The 22,271-nt window shown below is 46.9% G+C and overlaps 1 protein-coding gene across 7 annotated transcripts in view; it reads left to right on the forward strand.

The window, feature by feature from the left end:
• The first annotated feature begins 298 nt into the window (after positions 1 to 298).
• The window catches only part of ZNF862 (zinc finger protein 862), a 37,290-nt gene continuing 15,317 nt past the window's right edge, over positions 299 to 22,271 (forward strand). The window contains exons 1-7 of one of the 7 annotated variants that reach the window (XM_066262582.1): positions 299 to 546; positions 5,124 to 5,259; positions 6,195 to 6,303; positions 7,632 to 7,736; positions 10,180 to 10,859; positions 13,484 to 13,640; positions 20,514 to 20,618. In XM_066262582.1, coding sequence (XP_066118679.1) covers positions 6,246 to 6,303; positions 7,632 to 7,736; positions 10,180 to 10,859; positions 13,484 to 13,640; positions 20,514 to 20,618 — 1,105 coding nt within the window. In that variant the 5' untranslated portion in view covers positions 299 to 546; positions 5,124 to 5,259; positions 6,195 to 6,245. Of the gene's footprint in view, positions 547 to 5,123; positions 5,260 to 6,194; positions 6,304 to 6,427; positions 6,714 to 6,853; positions 7,018 to 7,631; positions 7,737 to 10,179; positions 10,860 to 13,483; positions 13,641 to 20,513; positions 20,619 to 22,271 lie in introns of those variants that run through there. The other 6 variants (XM_066262581.1, XM_066262585.1, XM_066262583.1 and 3 more) reach the window with 6 other exon arrangements.

Consider the following 22,271-nt stretch of genomic DNA (forward strand, 5'->3'; position numbering starts at 1 on the left):
TGGAACCTTCAAGGTTGACCCTGGCCCTAAATATGCGAGGGAAACAGGCACAAGAACAGAAAATCTCTTAGCTCAGAGCGCTTGGCCTTTACTGCAGGGTTCAAGAAAGCGTCTAGGGGATGTCACCTGGTAACCACCACGCCTGAGGAAGGCGGGAGAGGCAGAGAGCAAGCTGCTCGGCGTCCAATCAGGACTCCGCATTCTGGGAGCCAATAGCAGCTCTGAGAGCTGCATATCCGAGGCCCGACTATGCTTCCCGTGATGCCCCGCCGCCTCGGACTAAGCGGCTGCCGTACAGTGGTCCGCCCAGCACGACGCTGGACCCAGCTGCGCGCCTCTCCGGGATCCTAGAGCGCTCCCGCTCTCCAGACGTGGGGGAAGCACGAGCTCCATCCTCGCCCGGGAGTCATCCCGTCTGCGGGTCCAGTCCCCAAGGTGGTCGCGGCGACCAGTTTGCGTGGGGGGGAAGGGGCGGCCTAGAGGCAGTAGCGGAGGTCAGCACGGGCCACGGAAACCAGGGTCATTGAGCCCAGGGAGTCGGGGAAGGTAGGTGTGGAAGGGCCCCCGGGGCCGCCCACTCCCGTCCCGTGGACCCCTGATCTGGTCTCTGGGGAGGCGGGCGGGCAGGGCGGAGTCCCTGCTGATGGGCCAGCCTTGCAGGGGAGGACTTGCCAGCTTGCCTGCCGCCTCTTCCTCTGCACGGGGGCTTGTGCCCCTGGGCGGATGGCCCAGGGATTGGCGGACACATCTGCCATCTCCTCTGGCCAGACTACCCCTGCCAGGTGGCCGCTCGGTGATGCTGGGAGTGGGTTAACTTCTCAGTGTAGTGATGGAAAAGTGTGCTTAGTGCGTCGGCGTTTCTGATTCCTTGCTGTTGGTCTAATAAGTTTGTAAATATGATATATCTGTTTGTTTGCTTATAGTTTGCATTGGGTGTGGGGGACAGGCTGTAAGCAGGCAGGATCGTTATAGTCCAGGGGTTGGGAACCTTTTTGGCTGAGAGAGCCGTGAACGCCACATATTTTAAAATGTAATTCCGTGAGAGCCATACAACGACTCGTGTACCTTATGCATTATCCAATAAAAACTTGGTGTTGTCCCAGAGGACAGCTGTGATTCGCTCCAACCACCCGCAACCGTGAACATGAGTGGTAGGAAATAAAAGGATTGTAATACATGAGAATGTTTTATATTTTTTAACGTTATTATTTTTTTATTAAAGATTTGTCTGCGAGCCAGATGCAGCCATCAAAAGAGCCACATCTGGTTCGCAAGCCTTAGGTTCCCAACCCCTGTTATAGCCTAAGGCTTAGTTTTAAGACTTGTTCCCTTTACCCTTGACTGTTGTATGATGTGGGGTGATGCATTCTTATGAGGAATCCCATTTATGCCTCAGATAAATGGCTTTGCATCAGAGACTTTCTTATTTGTATATTGGATTAAAGGTTTTGATTTCTACACTATAAAATGGGGCCGAGGAGCCCATGCTGGAGGAGAGCAGAGAAAGGCCACATGGAGAGGAGAAGCAGCCAAGATGGCAGAGTGCTGAAGGAGAAGCAAGTTTATGTAGAGTTTGAGCAGAGAGAAGGAGATGGGGAACAGAGGTGAATAAGGCTAATGAGGTACAAACATTTGATTCTAGGAAACTTGGATAAGTCAGTGGCTTTGGGAGCTCTGAATGGAAAAGGAAGTGTTTTCCCACTGTGTGTATTTCTTGCCCGCCAGGTGCAAGCTAGGATTAAAGCTTATGGCCCACCAGTTCTTGGCTCGGTTGTTTCACTACCATCTGTCTGAATCACATGCAAACCTTCATGGGCCAGGTGGCTGTGATGGTGGCCGCGGCTACTGGCTTTACACGGACTTTCTCATAGAAGTCATCATGCCCATCTCATCCTCCTCTGGACACAGTTCTATTATTGCACTTAGAGTTGTCTGTCAACTGATAGATTTTAATCTTGACAATAGAGAGAGTCTTCCATATCGTAGACTCACCATGTACCAAGCACTTAGAAACAAAAATAATAATAAATGTATGTTGAACGAAAAATGAATTTAGTGCCTATGAAATACTTTCTGTGTGACAGGGTGGTGGTGAGAGCCAGGCTCCATGAGGTATAGGAAGGGTTCCATGCTCAGGGGAAGCAGAAGTGCTTGGATAAGAGGTTGGGAACTCCCTCAGGATAGAGGTTTAACGTGAATAGAAACTTGATAAGGGGGTAGGACTTGAGTAGGTTGGGAGGAAGTGGGCGGAGTCAGGTCATCCGAAGGTGGGTGTGTGAAAGGAGGCAAGGTACAAGATCTGTTGTTAAGTGGTTGCTATTATACTAATCTAGCTGAAGTATAGGTTCTAGGTAGGACGATCCATGGAGCTGAGTTTAAGAAAGTGGGTTAGGTTCTGCTTGAGAGAACTTGTGCTGGGCTGAGAAATCAGAGCCCTACCCTACAAACGGCAGAATCACTAAAATAGAACATCCAGAGATACTCTTTGCTTAATGTGTAGGTAAGCAGATTTGTTTTCTTTACATTGCAGTCAACTGGAATCAGCAGGTTCTTGCCATAATATTGGTAAAAGAGTGGTACCAGTGTTAGGGTAATTTCTCTTCCAGGCAAGATCATTATTCAAATGTTCAGTCCTGGCCATACTCTTCATCCATGTGGAGTTCATAATGGGCTTTCACCATGCCCTCCTTGTTCACTCAGGAAGAAAGGGTGGGTGGGGATGAAAAGGGAGCCCTGCTGTCCTTGGTCATAATAAAGTTTTTAATCTGCCCCAATCAGGACAGTTTGCCCTCTAATCCTGGTGTACAGTAACCATCCAAGGATAATCCTGAGGGTTCCCTTCCCCCTCCCCTTCCCCACCTCGTGGGGAGCTGGCTCTCCTTAGACCATATCTGTGTGTCCGTTTCCTGTAAGACTATTATCTGGTAGTGTAGCCCATCCTCCGGCAGGTTTTTAGAAATATAATCACATTTTGCTTTGAGAAGACACTCGGAGTGCAAATAGTTATTTAAAACACACATTTGGCAGTACAATTTAATTTTTGTTGTTAAAACTGTTCACTCCTACATAGTCATAGACAAAAGTCTGGAAGGTGACATACCAAATGTTAATAGTAATTAAAAAAATTTTTTTTAGCAAGGGGATTGTGGGTGGTCTGAAAACACTTTTTCTGTTTATTTTTAAATTTACAATGAACATGTATTGACTCATAAGAAAAATACTCAAATTATTTTTTAAATATACAAGTCAATAGTGACCAATAAGAATTATCAGTATTATGTTTCTTAAAAAGCTTCTACTTTTGAAGTTAAAATAGATATTTCATGTGTTTGAAATTTGAGTATAAAGTTCCAAGGCAATTTAAAGCCCATTAGAACTTGTTATACTGTAAATGGAAATGCATGTGTGTCCCCCTCAGAGTTGTCACTTTGGAGGGACCTTTACCATGGATACTGTTTCCCAAAATGCTCTTTTTCTTTGGGGGTGGGAATTTATTTTCTGTTGATAATTTTATTTTTATATCTTGACTAGGTGATCAATATTCTTGATATGACATTTAGAAGAATAAACAGCAAGTTTTTCTGTTTCCTTTTCTGATTATTTCTTTTATAATTTTGTTTTATGGCTGCAATATCTTACCTCGCTGAGGGTATTAACAAAGGTTTATTTTATTTTTATTTTTTATTGATTTATTTGAGAGAGAGAGAGATAGAAACATTGATCTGTTCCTGTATGTGCATTGACTGGGGATTGACCGGCAACCTCTGTGCTTCGGGGCAATGCTCTAACCCAGTGTTTTTCAACCAGTGTGCCGTGGGGAAATTAAACATGGGTCCCCAAACTACGACCTGCTTGCCGGATACGGCCTGTGGAGGCTATTTATCCGGCCCGCCGCCAGCCGCCTCCATCCGAACATAAACATTCCCCTCACAATCCCTCCAGCTATCAGCGACAGGAAGAGTGGAGGCACAGCAAACGCTCACTGACCAATCACCTTCAAAGATTCATCCCAACCACTAGCGATGAACCAATAGTAGGCCGCCTCTCATCCACATCCCAGGAAGGTCCCTGCTGGGGCTGCCGCACACTTGTCATTGTGTGGCTGCAGGGAGTAGTTGAAGCTGCTACTCCTCCCCATGGTCCCGATTTCTAATCCTGGTCAGGACTGGAGGTAAATGTTGCCACCACTCGATGAAGCCTCAGCCTCAGCTGGTTATGTCTATCCTGATGGTGTATATAGATATTTGACCTTTTTCTTTTTAAAAGAAGCCCTGCAGAGGGTGATATACAATGCATCACAATATTATCTATATTGTATATGGCCTCCTGAAGGGTCATCTTCTTAAAGAGCTCAAATCTCTATATACACCATCAAAACAGACAGAACCAAGGCCCCTGCACCCAGCTGACCATGGGATTTGAACCCACAACCTCAGGGAGAACTCTAGTACTTATCAGAATCCTTACCTAGAAAGCAAATTTCTCAATCTGACAGTAGGGATGCTCTGAGGACTTATGATGTTACACAAGTACCCAACATTTTCTAAAATTGATTTTGACCAGTCTCTATATAGAGAGAGTATTTGCCAAATTGATTTGAACCCACAACCTTGATGAAAGCTCCAGTATCTATTAGCGGGACTGTATATATGAGGGGATATATGGGACTGTATATATGAGTACATGGGACTGTATATGAGGGGATGTTATGTGGGACTGTATATGAGGGGATGTTATGTGGGACTGTATATGAGGGGATGTTACGTGGGACTGTATTTATAAGGGGATGTTGCGTGGGACTGTATATATGAGGGGGTTATCCTTTTTTATTTAACTTTTTTTAAAATAAATGTAATTTATTTAAACTTTAAATAAATTCTAACAGAGTGTCATTTTGATAGGTGGTGTGCCCCAGGATTTTGTAAATGTAAAAAATGTGCCGCGGCTCAAAAAAGGTTGAAAATCACTGCTCTAACCCACCAAGCTAAATGCTAGTTTTGTAAAGTTTTCTTCTCCATACCTCACCTCCATTTCCTTGGTTCTCTCCTGCTCCTCTTTCTCCTACTCTCCGCTCCTTCTCTCCCCTTCCCCCAACTTGTTTTGATCTCTGTCTGCTTTGTTAGAACTTGATCCCAGAAGTCCGAACTGCAGTTGTTGGCTAACACTTAACACTGGAAAAACAAAATTCTACCTTGGAAACCCTTGAGTACGGGGAAGGACCAGCTTCGTCAGCTTACTGTCTCTTGTAGGGGACTCTGGGTAGGTATTTGTAGGCGAACTAATCTCCCCCAAATTGTTGTAATTTTACCCTTACTTCCTTCATTCCCAGGGCAGCAGTCCCAGGGCTGCCAGATCCTGAGCCTTGTGAGGAGTTAGTGGTATAAATTGGGTGTTTCTCAGTTTGCCCCCTGCTGGGTGAGAATTCAGTTTTCTTGGATTGGCTCAGCTATTGCTCATTCATCTGCTTCTCAGTTGCTCAAGTTGTATTGCTGTTGTCCCCTCGTGTTCACTATCCTAGTGGGTGTTTTGTTTCTGAGTTTTTCTTTTTTGGAGAGAGGAGGGTGTCTTTTAAATTCACAGGGAGGAAGCAAAATTCACTGTACTTGTTCAGCCTGCCGTCTTAATCCAGAACTCCCCAAATCATTGTCTGAGCCCCCCCTCCCCGCCACTGCTTTATGGTAGAACAGACCTGCTTTATAAACTGATGGGATGTTGTTCTCAGCTCTAAAGCTTTGCCCGTCCCGATCATCAACTTCATTCAGACATAGTTCTGCTTGACTTTCAACTGTTTCTAGGAATCATGTACATCTTCCTAAGGGAAGATCTACATTGTTGAAGATTTTGCGAAAGAAGGTGCCCCGAGTTGTTGCTGGGGCTGAGAAGCAATAGGTCCCACGGGAGCCTTTGAAGAGCACACAGGGAAAGGATTATGAAACTCCTGACTCAGCCTTCTTTATGCCTCTTGTTTCAGTGTGTGGCCCTCCCTAGAAGAATGAGCCTCATTTGCTACTGTGACTTGCACTCAGGCAGAGAGAGACCTGGGGTGTAGTCTTGTATGTTGGTATGGACAGTGGCCCCTCCCCCAGTCTGATCCACTCCTATGGCAGGGTCCCCACAGGTAGTCATGAACACAGGTGTGGAAGACTAATCTAAGGAAGAACTTGGCCCTTACCTGGTGTTGTTTTTCCTTTCAGGCTCCTGTGGCGTTTGATGACATCACGCTCTACTTGCTTCAGGAGGAATGGATGCTGCTGAGTCAGCAACAGAAGATCTGTGGTCTAGACAAGCTGGGAGCACCAATGGGTATGCGCTCCTGTTCACCCCCCTGCCCCCACCTGAGTGAGTCTGGATCAGCATTCCCAACTGTATCTATGACATACTTGAGAATTTTCTGGAATCCTACCATTGTTTTCCCAGGCATCTTTATACTGTGCACCCGTTCGGTCTCATTTCTAACTTAACTGGACATGATCATCGCCACTTTTTCTCTTCCCCCTTTGACTTGGCCAAGAGAAGAGGGGAAAATCGAGTAGGTCAGGGGCAGACTGTGATGCCTCAGAATCTCCAGGGGGCCAGGTGGGAAGCCCCACCAGTGATGTGTTGGGCTGCAAGGTGGATTCCGTTTCCGGTGCCCGCAGGACACGAGGTAGAAAGAGCACCAGACCTGGAGTGTGGAAATCTGGTGTGAGTCCCAGCTCTCCCATGTGATGCTGGTGAGCCCTTGACCAAGCCCTTCAGCCTTTTTCAGCCTCCTTCATAGAGGTTGAACAGGGTAAAAAAACTTAAAACTTTGTGCCCATGTAAGTACTTTTTATCTTTTCTATGTCTGAGTGCCCTTTCTCTGCTTCTACAGGTAGACTCTCCTACCATGGACGGTGGTGATTGTGATTCAGCATGTGCACATGAATATGTACTGTTTTCTGATTTCAGCTTGATGACTATCTGCCATTGCTATCCTTTCTTCTTTTCATCTTGGTCCTTGTCTAAGGGCTATGAGAATGATGGTCTCCGCTCTGTGTAGGTAGAGGGATTGTATAGCTGGGTTGGGTCTTCTTCCTGTGTAAAAACGGTTTGAAAACCACTCGTTCTTTTAAACCAGAAATTGCAAAGGTAGATTTGGCCTGCAGAATTTATTTTTCTTTCAACACTTTTGTTTGGCTTCTTAAAAACACTGTATAAGTTATCAATATTTAACCATTGGGAGTCTTCACATAAAAATACAGATTTCAGGCTTCTCTTGAAAAATGGGACAGTCAGGTGATGCTGAGCCTGTGTTCCACATGGTGGCCTCCTCCTGAAGTGGAGGAGCAGCTGTCCTGATGCATGAGTGGCCACAGTTTCCTCAGCTGTCTTATCAGTCTGGCCCCTCTCAGCTTTTAAGTTGGAGCCTCTGCTCTGAACAAATAGTTTTCATACCTTGCTGTACCATCATTGCTGTCACTAGTCTCCCATTCTGTTAGTGGCCTCACGGATACCTGCGTTTCTAAACTACTATGCTAACCATTGAGATTTCTACCTGCCTCCTTAACCAGTTATCCCACAATGCTGAGAAAATGTCACAGACAGATCTTTCCTTAATGTCATGATCTAGATCCAAGATCTCATAGTGCTTCTCTCTTTCCCTGACTCAGGACCAACTATTGCCAAACCAGAGCTGCTCTATAAGTTTGAGCAAGGGTCAGGATCATGGCTAGAAAATGTCCGGGGCCAGAGGAGTGTCCTGAGCTGCCACCCAGGTGAGTGTGGACCTCTATTTATGGTAGGCGAGCTTAGCGGGAGAGTGGACTCCTGATCTCATCCGCTGATTCTCCCTGTTCTCTACCAGCTTACACAGGAATGCTATCTTTCCCTCAACTTCACCTTAACTGAAATATACACACATGCCCCAACATACGTTCTAGGAAGGCATGACTCTGCTTTCTTTATTACTATATTTTCAGTGCCAGGCACAATGCCTGGCACATAGGAGTTGCATAATAGGTAATCACTATTAGAACGGATAGACGGATGGATGGGTGAGTGAACAGCCACCTCCTAAGTTATAGGGATTTAGCTTTGCCTCCCTTCTTTGATAAGCCTGTCCTGTCCAGGGACTGGCTTGGCTGGGGCAGGGCCAGGCCAGATGGCATCTGGTCACTGGGTAAGAGACCCGAGTTAATCCAGCCCCTGCCATGGGAGGAAAAGGGGGTGGGAACAAGCTCCCATCTGAACCGAATCACAGAAGTTTGCTGTCCCTTGTGATCTGTTGGAGATGGACTCAAGGAGCCCTGGGCTTCTTGATATGAATTTGAATTTGCTCTGTTCTTCTGTGCCTGACTCTCTTAGTGTCTTTGTGATCCTGGGCTGGCTGTGACTCTGGAGGCTGGTCTCTTCACCTGGAGCAGAGGTGAAGAACCCCTCAGCCTCAGAACTCACACTGATGCGTAAGATATAGCTCCAGAGGAGTTTGAGTTGGCTCAGCTGCGTTGCAACTAGGGAGCAAATAAAGAAACTTCTAGTTCAGCTAAAAGAAGAAGCACCTTAGTGAGGTTGTGAGGGTTTTCACCCCCTCGAAGGGTAGTGGTGTGACAGCGGAATGGACTTTGTTTCTCTCGAAGGCTGATGTAGCCCCCCGCCCCCCAGGTGGAAGTTACACAAGGATGGATTGTAGCTTAAGGAAACTCTGGGACCAAAGCTGTCTGCCCAGGAGGCTGTTCATTCTCTTGCCCCAGAGGTCCTTGGGCAAAGCACATGCCTGTCGGAGAGGAGAGGACTGTGGAAGGGCATCCACTGAGTGTGGGGCTGCAGTACAGGCAGACCTCCTCCTATTGGACTTCGCAGATGCTGCGGGTCTTTTTTTTTTTTTTTTTTTTACTACCGCATTTTTACTCCCTAAGACACACCGGACCATAAGACACACCTAGGGTTTTAAGGAGGAAATAAGAAAAAAAATATTCTCAACCAAATGGTATGTTAAAATATTTAATAAAATACTGTATTTTTTGCTCTATAAGATACATGGGCATTTTCCCCTCTACTTTTGGAGGGGGGGAACTGCGTCTTATGGAGCAAAAAATACGGTAATTGTAGTCTTATAGCAATCCTGCATTGAACAAATCTGTCTGTGCCATTTTTTCAATGGGCTCAGGTGATGGTTGGCATTTTTTAGTAATAAACTATTCTTTCATTGAGGTCTGTATATGTCTTAGATCTATGCTATTGCACACTCAGTAAACTACAGTATACTATAAACATAACTCTTATATACACTGGGAAACCAAAAACTTCGTGTAACTTCGCTCTATTGCTATACTCACTTTATTGTGGTGGTCTGGAACTGAACCCACAGTATCTCTGAGGTACACCTGTATTTGGCTTTAATTAACCTTTTTTTTTTTTTTAATTCAGTGAGAGGAGGAAAGGCAAAGAGACAGACTCCTACATGCATCTCGACTGGGATCCATGCAGCAAGCCCACTAGGGGGCAATGCTCTGCCCATCTGGGCTGTTGCTGTGTTACTCAGCAACCAAGCTCTTCTTAGTCCCTGAGGCAGAGGCTATGGAGCCATCCTCAGTGCCCAGGGCCAATTCACTCCACTTGAGCTATGGCTGCAGGAGAGAGAGAAGGGATAGAGATAGAGAAGCAGATGTGTGCTTCTTCTGTGTGCCCTGACTGGGAATCAAACCTGGGATATCCACACGCCAGGCTGACACTCTGTCACTGAGCCAACTGGCCAGGGACTAATTAATTAACCTTTTTAATCTTTTTTTTTAACCCTATGTTCTATTAGTTCAGTTTCTTATCTATAAATGAGTTTGAAGTCCTGATGGAGGACCTTGGGGGGGATGGACCTTGGGGGGGATGGAGCACATCCTGCTTTGTATCTAGACTGCATTTCCAATTTGAGTCCTGACGATTGTGTCACTATCTCACGTTGTAGAGATCAAATTGCACTGATCTGCTTCGGCTGTGTGTCTGTACTTCAAATTAAAAAAAAAAAGTTTGCTTAAAGCCCACTTGATTTCCTTCTGGGTGAGGTAAGGTGGGCCTGGCGTGCTGGGGGGACTTTGGGCGGAGGCTGTGTCACTTCTGTTTGTGTGACCTCCAGCCTTCATAATTGACCTATCTGAGAAACTCCGAGTGGCCATGGCTCTAACTGTAGGACTTCAGCGCAATTCTGTCTGTCTCGTTTCGCTTCAGGAAAAAAAAAGATGGAAGAAATGGATGTGCATGGGCCAGCCAGAGAAGCTGGGCCATACCTGCCACCTCAGAAGAAGGCCTGCCTTTCCCGCTGCAGTACAAAGAGTGACACCACCGAGGGAGACTGCACAGGAAAATGCAAACACCCCTTGAAGGCCCGGTCCGTCCAGAGGTCCTGGTTTGCGCAGTTCCCGTGGCTGGTCATGAATGAGGAGCAGACGGCTCTCCTTTGCTTTCCTTGCCAAAAATACCCGTCCATCAGGGACGGTCGGTCCAGACGGTCCAGACTGATAAAAGGTTATACAGGCCCGTTCAAGGTGGAGACGCTCAAATATCACGCCAAGAGCAAAGGTCACCTGTTCTGCGTTGATGCCTTGGCAGCACGGGACCCCGTCTGGGCAGCCCGTTTCCAGAGCATCCAAGAGGTCAGCCTGGAGCACCTCTTCCCTGCAGATTATCCCATCCTGTACCCCCCAGGGCCTCCAGGAGCCTATGGTCATGTGGCCCGGCCCCTGCCCAGCTCACGAGCTGAACTGGAGGACCCTGGGGGGGATGGAGCACATCCTGCTTTGTATCTAGACTGCATTTCTGATTTGAGGCATGAAGAAACCTCGAATGACGTCTACAGCTCCTCAAACTCTAACATGGTGTGTAACGACTCTGCTGAGCCCCGCAGTCAGGTAATGTGTTTATAATGGTTGCCGTACCCCCGGGGTGGGGGAGGATTCTGTGCTGAGAACAACATATATTGCCTGATGAAGCTGGAACAGTCACATTAGCTTACCTGCTGCTAATGTTGTCATAAGTTAACATGCTTGTCTTCATTTAGGCATTGTTTTACGTGCTTTACATATATTGTCTTATTTATTTAAGACAGTGGCCCTATCGTTATCATCTCCTTTTTACAGATAACGAAACAATTAGTGGGACAGAACATTCTAACTTCTCTCCCACTAATTAACTAACTTCTATAAGGGAAGTTCCTAAATTCAGAACAGTAATCTTTACCCAGAATCCAAAACAAGCAAAGAACTCAATCAGTAATCCACAACCACAAAACAACTACAGCGTGCTTAACTGATCAAACTAAAATCGTTCTTTCAACTTTAACTGTGGACTCACGTAGCACTTTAAACATGGCCAGTTTTCTTCACACACATTCTTTTGCGTAGTGATTGACTCTACAGGGGATCCTTGGGTTACAACAGTTTTGGTCCTGTGACAGTGACGTAACCCGAATTTTGGTGTAAGTTGAAACACACCCTAGCCTAAGTCATTCACAATCCTAACAAGGTTGTGAAATAATCTAGAACACAAAAACACAAGCTCCAGAAAAAGAATACTGTGTGTTCTTCTGCCACGTGCAACCAAACTAGGTTCACCCATGTAGTCCATAAGTCCAACGCTAACGGCGTAAGCCATAACACTCACATCCCAATTATTTTAAATTTTTATGGGAGCGAGCCTCGTAAACTCGAAACGTCTTATGTTGAGACTATCGTAACCTGAGGACCCAGTGTAATGCTGCTCTGAGACTGTTGGAACAGCCCAATTGAACTCATCTTGTTAGGAGTGACACCTCCAGAGTCCAAGGACTGTCATGGTGTTGACCTCCTCCTAGGCCTTGACTGCCAGCTCAGTGCTTTCCTTCCACTCCCTGCAGCTCTGGTGGGGCCTAGAAGACTCTAGTTCTCATTTTAGGTTTATTTTGTAATGGTCTAAGGCTTTGGAAAATTGGCCTGTGAGGAAACTGTGTTAACTGGACTTTTTCAGTCACTAGAACCCTCCCCATTTCTATTCCATAGAATTAGGATTTTAACGACAGATATTTTTTTTTATTTTTATTTTTTAATTTTTTTTTATTATTAAATTTAATGCAGTGGGCCCTGGCTGGTTGGCTCAGCGGTAGAGCGTCGGCCTGGCGTGCGGGGGACCTGGGTTCGATTCCTGGCCAGGGCACATAGGAGAAGCGCCCATTTGCTTCTCCACCCCCACCCCCTCCTTCCTCTCTGTCTCTCTCTTCCCCTCCCTCAGCCAAGGCTCCATTGGAGCAAAGATGGCCTGGGCTCTGGGGATGGCTCCTTGGCCTCTGCCCCAGGCGCTAGAGTGGCTCTGGTCGTGGCAGAGCGACGCCCCGGAGGGGCAGAGCATCGCCCCCTGGTGGGCAGAGCGTTGCCCCTGGTGGGCGTGCCGGGTGGATCCCGGTCGGGCGCATGCGGGAGTCTGACTGTCTCTCCCCGTTTCCAGCTTCAGAAAAAAAGAAAAAGAAAAAAAAGAAAAAAAAAATTTAATGCAGTGACATTGATAAATCAGGGTACATATGTTGAGAGAAAACTTCTCCAGATTATTTTGACATTTGATTATACTGCATACCCCTCACCCAAAGTCAAATTGTCTTCCGTCACCTTCTATCTGGTTTTCTTTGTGCCCCTCCCCTCCCCCCACCCCCTCTCTCTCCTTCCTCGCCCCATCCCCCCCACCCCCCCTACCCCCAACCCCTGTTACCATCACATTCTTGTCCATGTCTCTGAGTCTTATTTTTATGTCCCATCTATGTATGGATTCATATAGTTCTTAGTTCTTTCTGATTTACTTATTTCACTCTGTATAATGTTATCAAGGTCCATCCATGTTATTGTAAATGATCCGATGAATGACAAATCTTTTTTGAGTATCCCCTCTAGTATCCCAAGGAGAATAGGTCAGATGTTCCTCATACCTGACATTGGAAGGGCCCAGCTAAAGTTAGTAAGCTTGAATTCTTCCAGGATCCCCAAAAGTGACAAGGCTAATGTCTTTTCATGTTCATATTCCTTCTAGTTCTTAGTGTTAGAAGCTGAGAAACAGGTCTGGCCTTTTATAATCTGAATTCCTGTGGCAATATGGCATGGGTAAACCAGTTGCTGGACGTAGCATCTCTAGTTCTCTTTTTCTATTTCCTTTCCATCCTAGTGGGAAATCAGCAGGTGCTCCTAGAGGCAGGCAGGGGTCACCTTTGTAGTCATGAATGACTCAGGACCAGAGGAGACAGGGTGCAGCCCGGAGGCCCTTGTCCTTCCAGCACATTCCTCTTTCCTCCCAGGAGACCCTAGGATCCCACTGAGGCTCATTTGGGTTTTGCCCACTAATACTGGACCTCAGAAATTGGCTTCTTTGACTTTCGACGGATAAATAAGTTCCTCAGAGTACACCTGGCCCTCTTGGCAAGCTTCCCAGGAGACACAGGCCTCGAGAAGCACCCGAGAGTGTCATGCGGGTGTCTGACACAGGAGGCGCTCTGAGTGACTGCCGCTCTCTGTTGCAGGGTCCTCTCGGACAGGGGCTGTTGGAGGCGTTCCCAGTGGAGTTTGAGGAGGTGGCAGTGTATTTCACCCAGGAGGAGTGGGGCATGTTAGACAAGCGGCAGAAGAAGCTGTACAGAGACATGATGTGGACGAATTATGAGCTGTTGGCCTCCCTGGGTAAAGATTCACACAGACCTTTGTTTACCACCATCATTTGATGTAGGATACCCACAAGGGCAGCTGTGGCTGCGGTCACCATCCCATTTCTGCCCTCTCTCTGTACATAGGCAAAGAGCACGTCCATCTTCTGCACCTCAGAACTTGCCCTGCTTTGGAATACTGTGCTTTATTCCCTCTTCATTCACCCGTCTGTCCCCCGTCCTCTACCAGACATTTACTGAGTAACTACTGTGTGCCAGGTGAACCTGAACTCATTCTGCTTTTTTATTTTTTAATTCAGTGAGAGGAGAGGAGGCACTCCTGCATGTGCTCTGTCGGGGATTCACAAGGCAAGCCTGCTAGGGGGCAGTGCTCTGCCCATCTGGGGCTGCTGCTCCATTGTTCAGCAACTGAGCTCTTTTTAGCACCTGAGGTGGAGGCCATGGAGCCATCCTCAGCACTCGGAGCCAACTCATTCCAATTGAGCCATGGCTGCAGGAGGGGGAGAGAGAGAGAAAAGAGAGGGAGGGGTGGAGAAGCAGATGGGTGCTTCTCTTGTGTGCCCTGACCAGGAATTGAACCTGGGACATACACATGCCAGGCTGATGCTCTACCACTGAACCAACTAGCCAGGGCCTCGTTCTGCTTTCAAGGGCCACCAGGTTTGTGAGAGAGACAGATAATGTAATGGTTCAGGAAAAGTGCCCTAGGGTGACTGAAGAGGCGCAGTTTGACTTGGTTGGGCACCAGAGGACGTGAGAAGCCAAGTCTTTACTGAGCATGAAATGTTTTCACTGAGTTACAAACTAGCTGGACAGGGAGGGGAAGGGCACCTAGACATGACAGGATGGGAGAGCCTGAGCAAAGGCATGGAGGCGAGAAAGGGCCTCCAGGCAGATTGGACCTTCCTCTTTGTCTGTGCCCAGGCTACCTTATCTTTCCAGGGGCCAGCAAGGTTTGGTGGTCTTGGCCTCGGTGGCACTAGTCTGGGCACTGGAGAATGATGAAGGTCGTAGTACTTCTTACCGTCCCAGAAGAATGCTATCTCCTCCATCTGCTTCTTGTTATTCTCTTTTCCTTCCTTGACTGACTCACAGCTGTGTAAGTCAGAAGTGCACACGGGCTCAGCTGGGCTCTCCGCTTCCGGTCTCGCGAGCTAGCAGAATCCAGTCCCTTGTGGTTGTAGGACTGAGGTTCCTGTTTTCTTGCTGGATTCTGTCCAGGGATTATTCTCAGCTTCTAGAGGCTGCTCTTAGGTACTTTGCATGTGGCCTCCATCCTCGGGCCAGCAACACCATTTTGAATCCTCTTGGTGCCTTGAAGCTCCTCTGTGTGTAAAGGGCTGATGTGATTAGGGTAGGTCTCCCAGATGGCCTGCCTTTTGCCATGTAATGTAACATAATCATGGGTGTAATACTATGTTCACAGACTCCACCCACACTTTAAGGGGCAGGGGTTAGGCAAGGGGCAGGGGCCACTGAAGCTCCTGTTAGAATTTTGCCTATCCCATAAGAGGATGTCCTTTTTCTTGAGTAATACACCTGGAAGTATTTAGGGATAAAGGGGTGTGTGTGTGTGAAAACCAATTTATTCTCAGTGGTTCAAAACATTATATATATAAAATAGTATTTATATATTATCCATGTACAGATGATGGTTCTCGACTTACGATTTTTTGACTTTATGGTGGTGCAAAAGCAATATGCATTTAGTAGAAACTACTTTGAATTTTGAGTTTTGATTTTTTCCTGGGCGAGTGACATTCGGAATGATGCTCTCTCGTGATGTTGGGCAGCCCCATCTCCCAACCAGCCGCCTGTCAGGAGGGGAAACAGCGGATGCCCTCGGTCCCGCATTGCCAGTGTTCTGGGTATTGTGTCTGAGCACCTCTAAATAGGCTCAGCTGAGCTGTGAGGCACGAGCACGATAAAGCAAACGGGACAAAATTAATGACTAGAGTCCCTTGTGTTATTGTTGTTGAACTTTTCTTTAAGTTTTTAAATGATACCAACATTTTACAAAAAAGACACAATGAGGAAACAAAAGCCCAGTCCTGGTGTGGGAGTAAAATATCTAGCCTTCATTTAAAGCTAAAAGTTCTTGCCTCTGCCACTTGAACCTGCTTCAGATCAGAGCCTGAATCTTGCAGTGGGAAGAAAGGGGTTCTCCTAGCCTGGCTGGTTCCAGGACCTGCGCCACATCCTGGGCGGGCACGCAGTGGGGGTGGGGTGGGGAGGGGAGGTGCAAGAAAGGTTTTACCTGGCTCCTCCATAAACAGTCATGGGCAGAATCCCTTTAAATGTCTCAGTCTCTTCTCTTTTCCTGTGGGGCCCACGTCTGCAGGGACCATGGAAAACATTCATATCCTTTGCTTCAATGAACCCTGGGAAGATGGGTTCTTCCTAGCATGGCCGCTAGGAAGGAGCCCATCAGCCAATTTCTGCCTTTAGTCTTTTTCAGGCCTGATTCATGAGTAACCCACAGTGCCCGAGAGATACAGTTCAGGTTGTCATTCCCATTAGGCTTAATTTCGGGGGGGAAAGTAACCCACCCCTTCCCGTGGTAAGTCATAGTCATTGGGGGGAGGGGCTCTCACTGCACTTGACAGCTCTTTCCAACAAACATCTCTATTATCCAACTTCCTGATCGCAGAATTCCCAGTTCTTATACTCCCTCTTCAAGGCGAGGTTTGGGTTACAGCCCAGAGTTTTAGCCTCCTTCCAAGTCAGGCTTCTCTGTCTGACTTTGGAATGGGGATAGTTGGCTCCTATTTTGGGGGCCTTCAGCCAAAACAGGCAAATAGAATCACACTTTAACATCCTGCTGCATATGTTTACTGCTATTCTTGATTTATTGATTTTTGATATTATCTATTAATTCCTACTGTGGAAGATGAAGATAAGGCTCTCTTGTCTGACCAGGCGGTGGCACAGTGGATAGAGCATCAGACTGAGATACAGAGGACCCAGGTTCGAGACCCCGAGGTCGCCAGCTTGAGCGCAGGCTCATTTGGTTTGAGCAAAGCTTACCAGCTTGGACCCAAGGTCGCTGGCTCAAGCAAGGGGTTACTTGGTCTCCTGAAGGAACCATGGTCAAGGCACATATGAGAAAACAATCAATGAACAACTAAGGTGTCGCAACGAAAAACTAATGATTGATGCTTCTCATTTCTCTCCATTCCTGTCTGTCTGTCCCTATCTGTCCTTCTCTCTGGCTCTCTGGCTCTGTAAAAAAAAAAAAAAAAAGGTTCTCTTTCCTCACCCCTGGTCCCCACTTCTCTTGTCTCCATCTTCTCAGAACAGGTACACCACTCTTTTTGGTTAATTCAATGTAAACTTTTTATGATTATTATTTACCTATTTATTTATTTATTTATTTAATCTATTCTGTTCTATTCTATTCTAAATTTTAGTGACAGGAGGGGAGATAGTGAGGCAGACTCCCGCATACATCCTGACCGGGATCTACCCGGCAACCAATTTGGGGCTGATGTTGGAATCAACCAAGCTATACTCAGCGCCCAGACCAACACTTGAACCAATCGAGCCACTGGCTGCGGGAGGAGAAAAGAGAGAGAAGGGGGAGAGGGAGGGGAAGAGAAGCAGATGGTCGCTTCTCAAGTGCAGGGATCAAACTTGGGACGTCTGCACGCTGGGCCAGTGTTCTATCCACTGAGCAAACCAGCCAGGGGCTGTATTATTTACTACTAATCAAAGTAATATATTTCTTTTGTTGTAAAATTTCCCCCTGGAATTGAATTATTTTCTTATTTTTTCTTTTGCTAGTTTTCTGTCCTATCACCAGTTTTTCTGAAACTCTCCTGTGAAATTCCACAGCTCCTCTGAAGAGTCTCTTCCACGGGATCAGACTCGGGACTGTTGGCGTCACTCTGAGTCCGGAGGTGTCAGGTCTTTCATTTGCCTCTGCTCTGTCTGAATAGTGACCCTGCAGGCCTGCTGCCCAGCTGTGGCCTCATGCCGTCCTTTGTCTTTCCCTTAGCTCTTCGATGTGTCTCTTCTTTCAGGTCTATATCTTGTTTTATTTGGAGCACATCTTCCAGTAACTTTCTAAGAAAGGGTTCATGGGAAGGCATGTTTTTAAGACTCTGCATATTCCAAAAATGCCCTCATTTGGGTGGGTATAGAATTTCAGGTTGGAAATAATTTTTCTCAGCATTTTCAAAGCATTGCTTTTAGGTTTTACAGGTGCTATTGAGAAGCATAATGCATTTTTATTTGTAAATGTTTGAACACAGACTGTTTTTCCACTCTGAAAGGATTTAAAATCTATTCCAGGGTTCTGAAGTATGGCAACTAACCTTTTCTGGTTTGGGGAAAAAATTATTTCTTCCTACCTATTTTCTCTCTTCCTTCTATCAAAATGCCCTGTTAGATACTAGTTAAGCCTCTTCCTAAGTTAAGCCTCTAGTTTCATATTTTTCTTTTTCTCCTATTTTCTGCTTCTTTTTATTTTTAGAGATTTCCTCAATTTTATTTTCTAACCATCCTATTTAACTTTTTTTAAAAACTTCCTCAATCATATTTTAAATTTAAGAGCCCTTATTGCTCTCTCCATGGATGACTATCATGACATTTCTCTCTGTGGTTATTAATTTTTTAAAAAATTAAGTGAGAGGCAGGGAGGCAGAGACAGACTCCCACATGCACCCCAACTGTGATCCACCCGGCAAGCCCCCTATCGGGCTATGCTCTGTCCATCTGGGGTCACTGCTCTGAGCTATTTTAGTGCCTGAGGCAAGGCCATGGAGCCATCCTTGGCACCTAGGGCCAACTTGCTTGAATCATTTGAGCCATGGTTGTGGGAGGCAAAGAGAGAGAGTGGGAGGGGGAGGGGTGGAGAAGCAGATGGTTGGTTCTCCTGTGTGCCCTAACTGGAAATCGAACCCAGGACTTCCACACTCTGGGCCAATGCTTTACCACTGAGCCGAATGGCCAGGGCCTGGGATTATTAATTCTACTTTGTGTTTTTGAAGTTCTGTTTTGCTTTTTGTGTTATCTCTACTATCTTCCATCCTTTTCTCTGTTTTATGTTAGAGGCTTGTCTTAAATAAATATTGTTAGGTTCATACATAGTTAAGAATAAATCCTTAAAATAAAACTGGATGAAAAGCTCTGTGCGCATGGCTGGGGGGTTCACTGTAGGGGGACCAGATGGAAACCTGGACATCTCACTGAAGAGCCTACAAACATCAGTCTTTATAGGTTTTGTGGGGGAAGGGTGTAACGAAGGTTAATTTAGTTTCTCCAAAGAAAACTCTGCCAGTACCCTGCTTGGAGGGTATAAGCCGAGCCAGTGGTCTTGGAGCCAAGTGACACGCCTTCCGGAATCTAGGCTGTTCTTCATCTCTGTATTGCAGCCCTTTCTCTTGCTCTCACTGACCCCACTATCCCAGGGTCCCAGCCTTTCTGGGTAAGTGTGCCGTAGACTTGATATCTATTTTTCTTGGGTGAGGGCAGTCGTGTGTTCTGGTTTCCTGGCACAGGTGAGAGGACCTGGGGGTGGAGCTGGTCTGAGCCGACTCTGAGCTGGCCCTGTGTCCTCTCATCCCTTCTCCACCACCGTCGACTGCTCCTAGGGCCTCCTGGTCCTGGACCTGCTCGGGATTCTGCGACCAGATTCACATCCTTCTCCTTCACCTCCTCTGCCGGCACTTGGTATTCAGTCTGTTATTTCTTCTTGCTCTTTTCTCTTTGTTTCTTCGAAAAATGTATTCATGTTTTTAGTCCAGTGTTTCTCTTGGGCTTATGCTTTGTTTTAAGAAGGATATACAGCCTGACCTGTGGTGGCACAGTGGATAAAGTGTCAACCTGGAACGCTGAGGTCGCTGGTTCAAAACCCTGGGCTTGCCTGGTCAAGGCACATATGGAAGTTGATGCTTCCTGCTCTTTCCCCCTTCTCTCTCTCTCTCTCTCCCCCCTCCCTTTCCCTCTTTACCCCCTACCCCAGCCTCTCTAAAATAAATAAAGTGTTAAAAAAAGAAAGGTATGTGTTCAATCCACCATACTTTAACAGTTTATTATCTTTTTATTAGTAGTAAATACATGGATACATACACACATGTAATAAATATACATATATCCAAGTTTCCAAAAGGTGAACTGTGAAAGCACTCTAGCACTCTCCCTTTGACCTCACCCTTGAGTCCCTTCCCAGTAGCTCCTACAGTCACCAGTTGCTTATATATCCTTCCAAAGAAAGTTTATACACATAGTCACACAGACACCTACCAAAGCATGTAAGTGGATACTAAAGGATTTTATTTGCAATCAAGAAAGTGAGTTCTTTGCATACCCCTGAGGAATGCTTATATTTGAAGGAAAGGGCAGTGCTTGAAAGACATGAGCCTCAACTGTCAGATTGCAGGTGTCGTGGCCGGTGGCAGGTCATTTGTATGGGGCCTTTCAAGTGCCCCTTAAAATAATACATACAGCCAGCCACCTGCACCAAGTCCAGCTGTGCATGTCACCCAGGGGCACACACATGGGACAGTTGTTGATGGCACTCTTCCACTTCTCATATGGCTTATCATCCTTGTCTTTATCCCCCCATGTTTCTTCCTATTTTCAAGCTTTCCACTCACTCTAGATGCATTTGGCTGACTTGTGGCTTGCATGCCTGGCCCATGGATCTAAGGAAGTTACTTATCCTGGCTGACGATCACACCCTAATCTGGCTGCCTCTTGGGGTTTAAGAATAAATTGGCACCATAGATGAGTATGTATTCATCATGCCCCTGGATGAATAGACTATTAAGAGATAGACTCAGAGGCATCCCTGAATATTTCAGGCACCACAAATAGCTTTAGGTAGGCTTCTTGGCTTGATGGTCCATAGCAGAGACATCAATGTGACTCTTTGTCCTTGCAATAGGGCCTGTGGCTACCAAACCAGACTTGATTTCAAAGCTGGAACGCAGAGCTGCCCCCTGGATCAAGGATCCAAGGAGGACAAAGAGGGGAAAAGGTCGTTCTCCAGGTGAGTCTTGACCTGCTGAGTTCTGGAGGGCACGTCTGGGGGTCCATGTCGCTGTTGCAGGTCACACATGGTAGTCCTGCCACCCTCAGCTTGAACCTCTTGTACATCAGGCCCTGTATTAGGCTCTGAGTAGACAGAGATGAATAAGAAATTGACCCTGGGGAAGAAAGATGGCGATGGAGTAGGCAGACGTTCTAACTGTCACCTCCCAGGACCAAATTGGGTTACAACTTAATTTAAGAACAATCATCTTGAAAAACCAACTTTGGACTAAACTAAGAGGAATCTATAACCAAGAATCACTAAAGAAGCCACACCGAGACTGGTAGGAAGGGTGGAGATGTGGAAAGGGCTGCTCCACTCCCAGGAGCGAGCGGCAGCCTAGAGGGACTCTCACGGTGGGTTGGGTTGCCCTGAGAGGTGTGGGTCTTCAGCCCCAGGCCCAGAGCCCCAGACTAGAGCTCCAGAGCCTAGCAGATGCGCCCAGACAGCATTTAACTATGAAAGGAGCTGGGTTTCTGTCTGCAAGAAAGACACACCTCTTGGACACAGATTCTGTTTTAAAAGGACCATGCAGAAAACCTCGTTCACAACCACTTACCCGGGGCTCTGGAGGGGGAGAGCTGAGAGTACTGGAGTTGCAGGAGGAGAGTATAAAGTTGGAGGGCCAGGGAGAGACACTGGGGGATGGCCACTGGAACCCCTGTGCTGAATCATTCTCCAGTACTGCAGTCGCCATCTTTTTTGGGTGGAGCAATCCCCTCTGAGTGGCATCAGCCTGGGGAAAAGCAGCTGTTCCACCCTCAGGAGTCTCTCTCCTATCCCCAAGGATGGTGACAGATCATTCTGAGAGACCAGGAAGCAGGGAGCATGTCAGTGACTCAGTTTTCTGGTGTTGAGGCCGGAGCTCCTCCCTCTACTCTCCCAGGTCTATGACTGGTGCTTCTACCTCACAAGAGACTCAGCTGAAACTGTCCAGAGTGATGGCAGACCTCACCTCTGGGTCTCAGAGGCCACACCCACTGGACTCCTGGGGCCACACCCTACTGATGTCTGTGAAAAAAGTCTGGACAGACTGATATCTGGGGCCAAGGGGTGGAGCCATACCCACCACCCTTCATAATTGCTGAATTGCCACAGACTCTAGACTCTTGCAGAGATTTTTTTAGCAGCTAAGCCCAACAAGCAACCAGCAGACAGGTTGCAGGAGATGAGACTCAGGGAAAGTTGGCCATTTGAGCGGACTTTCCCCCAGGCCCAGAGTGGGTAAAAGCCAGCCTAGGAATGCAGTTGGTATTTCTATGAACACCTGGGCCCAGCAAAGGCAGCTGTAAACTCTGAATTGCTTATAGCTCCCAAGAAGGTTGCTGAGGGCCTGTCAAGGTTAGTGTCTCCCACTGGTCTGCGCTGGGTTCCTGCTTGGGAGGCCCAGGGCTGGCACATCCAGGGGCCAGCTGCAGAAAGCATTGGTTCAGGACCTAACAACCCTTACTAGAGTGGTATCCTAAGGAAAATCTCCTCACACCTTGCCCAGCTGAGGTGAGATCAGCACTGGCACAGCGGCTCATGTGCATTGGATAGGGTGGAGCTTCATAGACAGCCGGCCTGGGCACTGGATATTCTGTCCTGCTAGGCTTGATTCCATAGGGAAAA

This window comes from Saccopteryx bilineata, chromosome 2 (assembly GCF_036850765.1).
Source record: "Saccopteryx bilineata isolate mSacBil1 chromosome 2, mSacBil1_pri_phased_curated, whole genome shotgun sequence".
In the NCBI taxonomy this organism is placed as follows: domain Eukaryota; kingdom Metazoa; phylum Chordata; class Mammalia; order Chiroptera; family Emballonuridae; genus Saccopteryx; species Saccopteryx bilineata.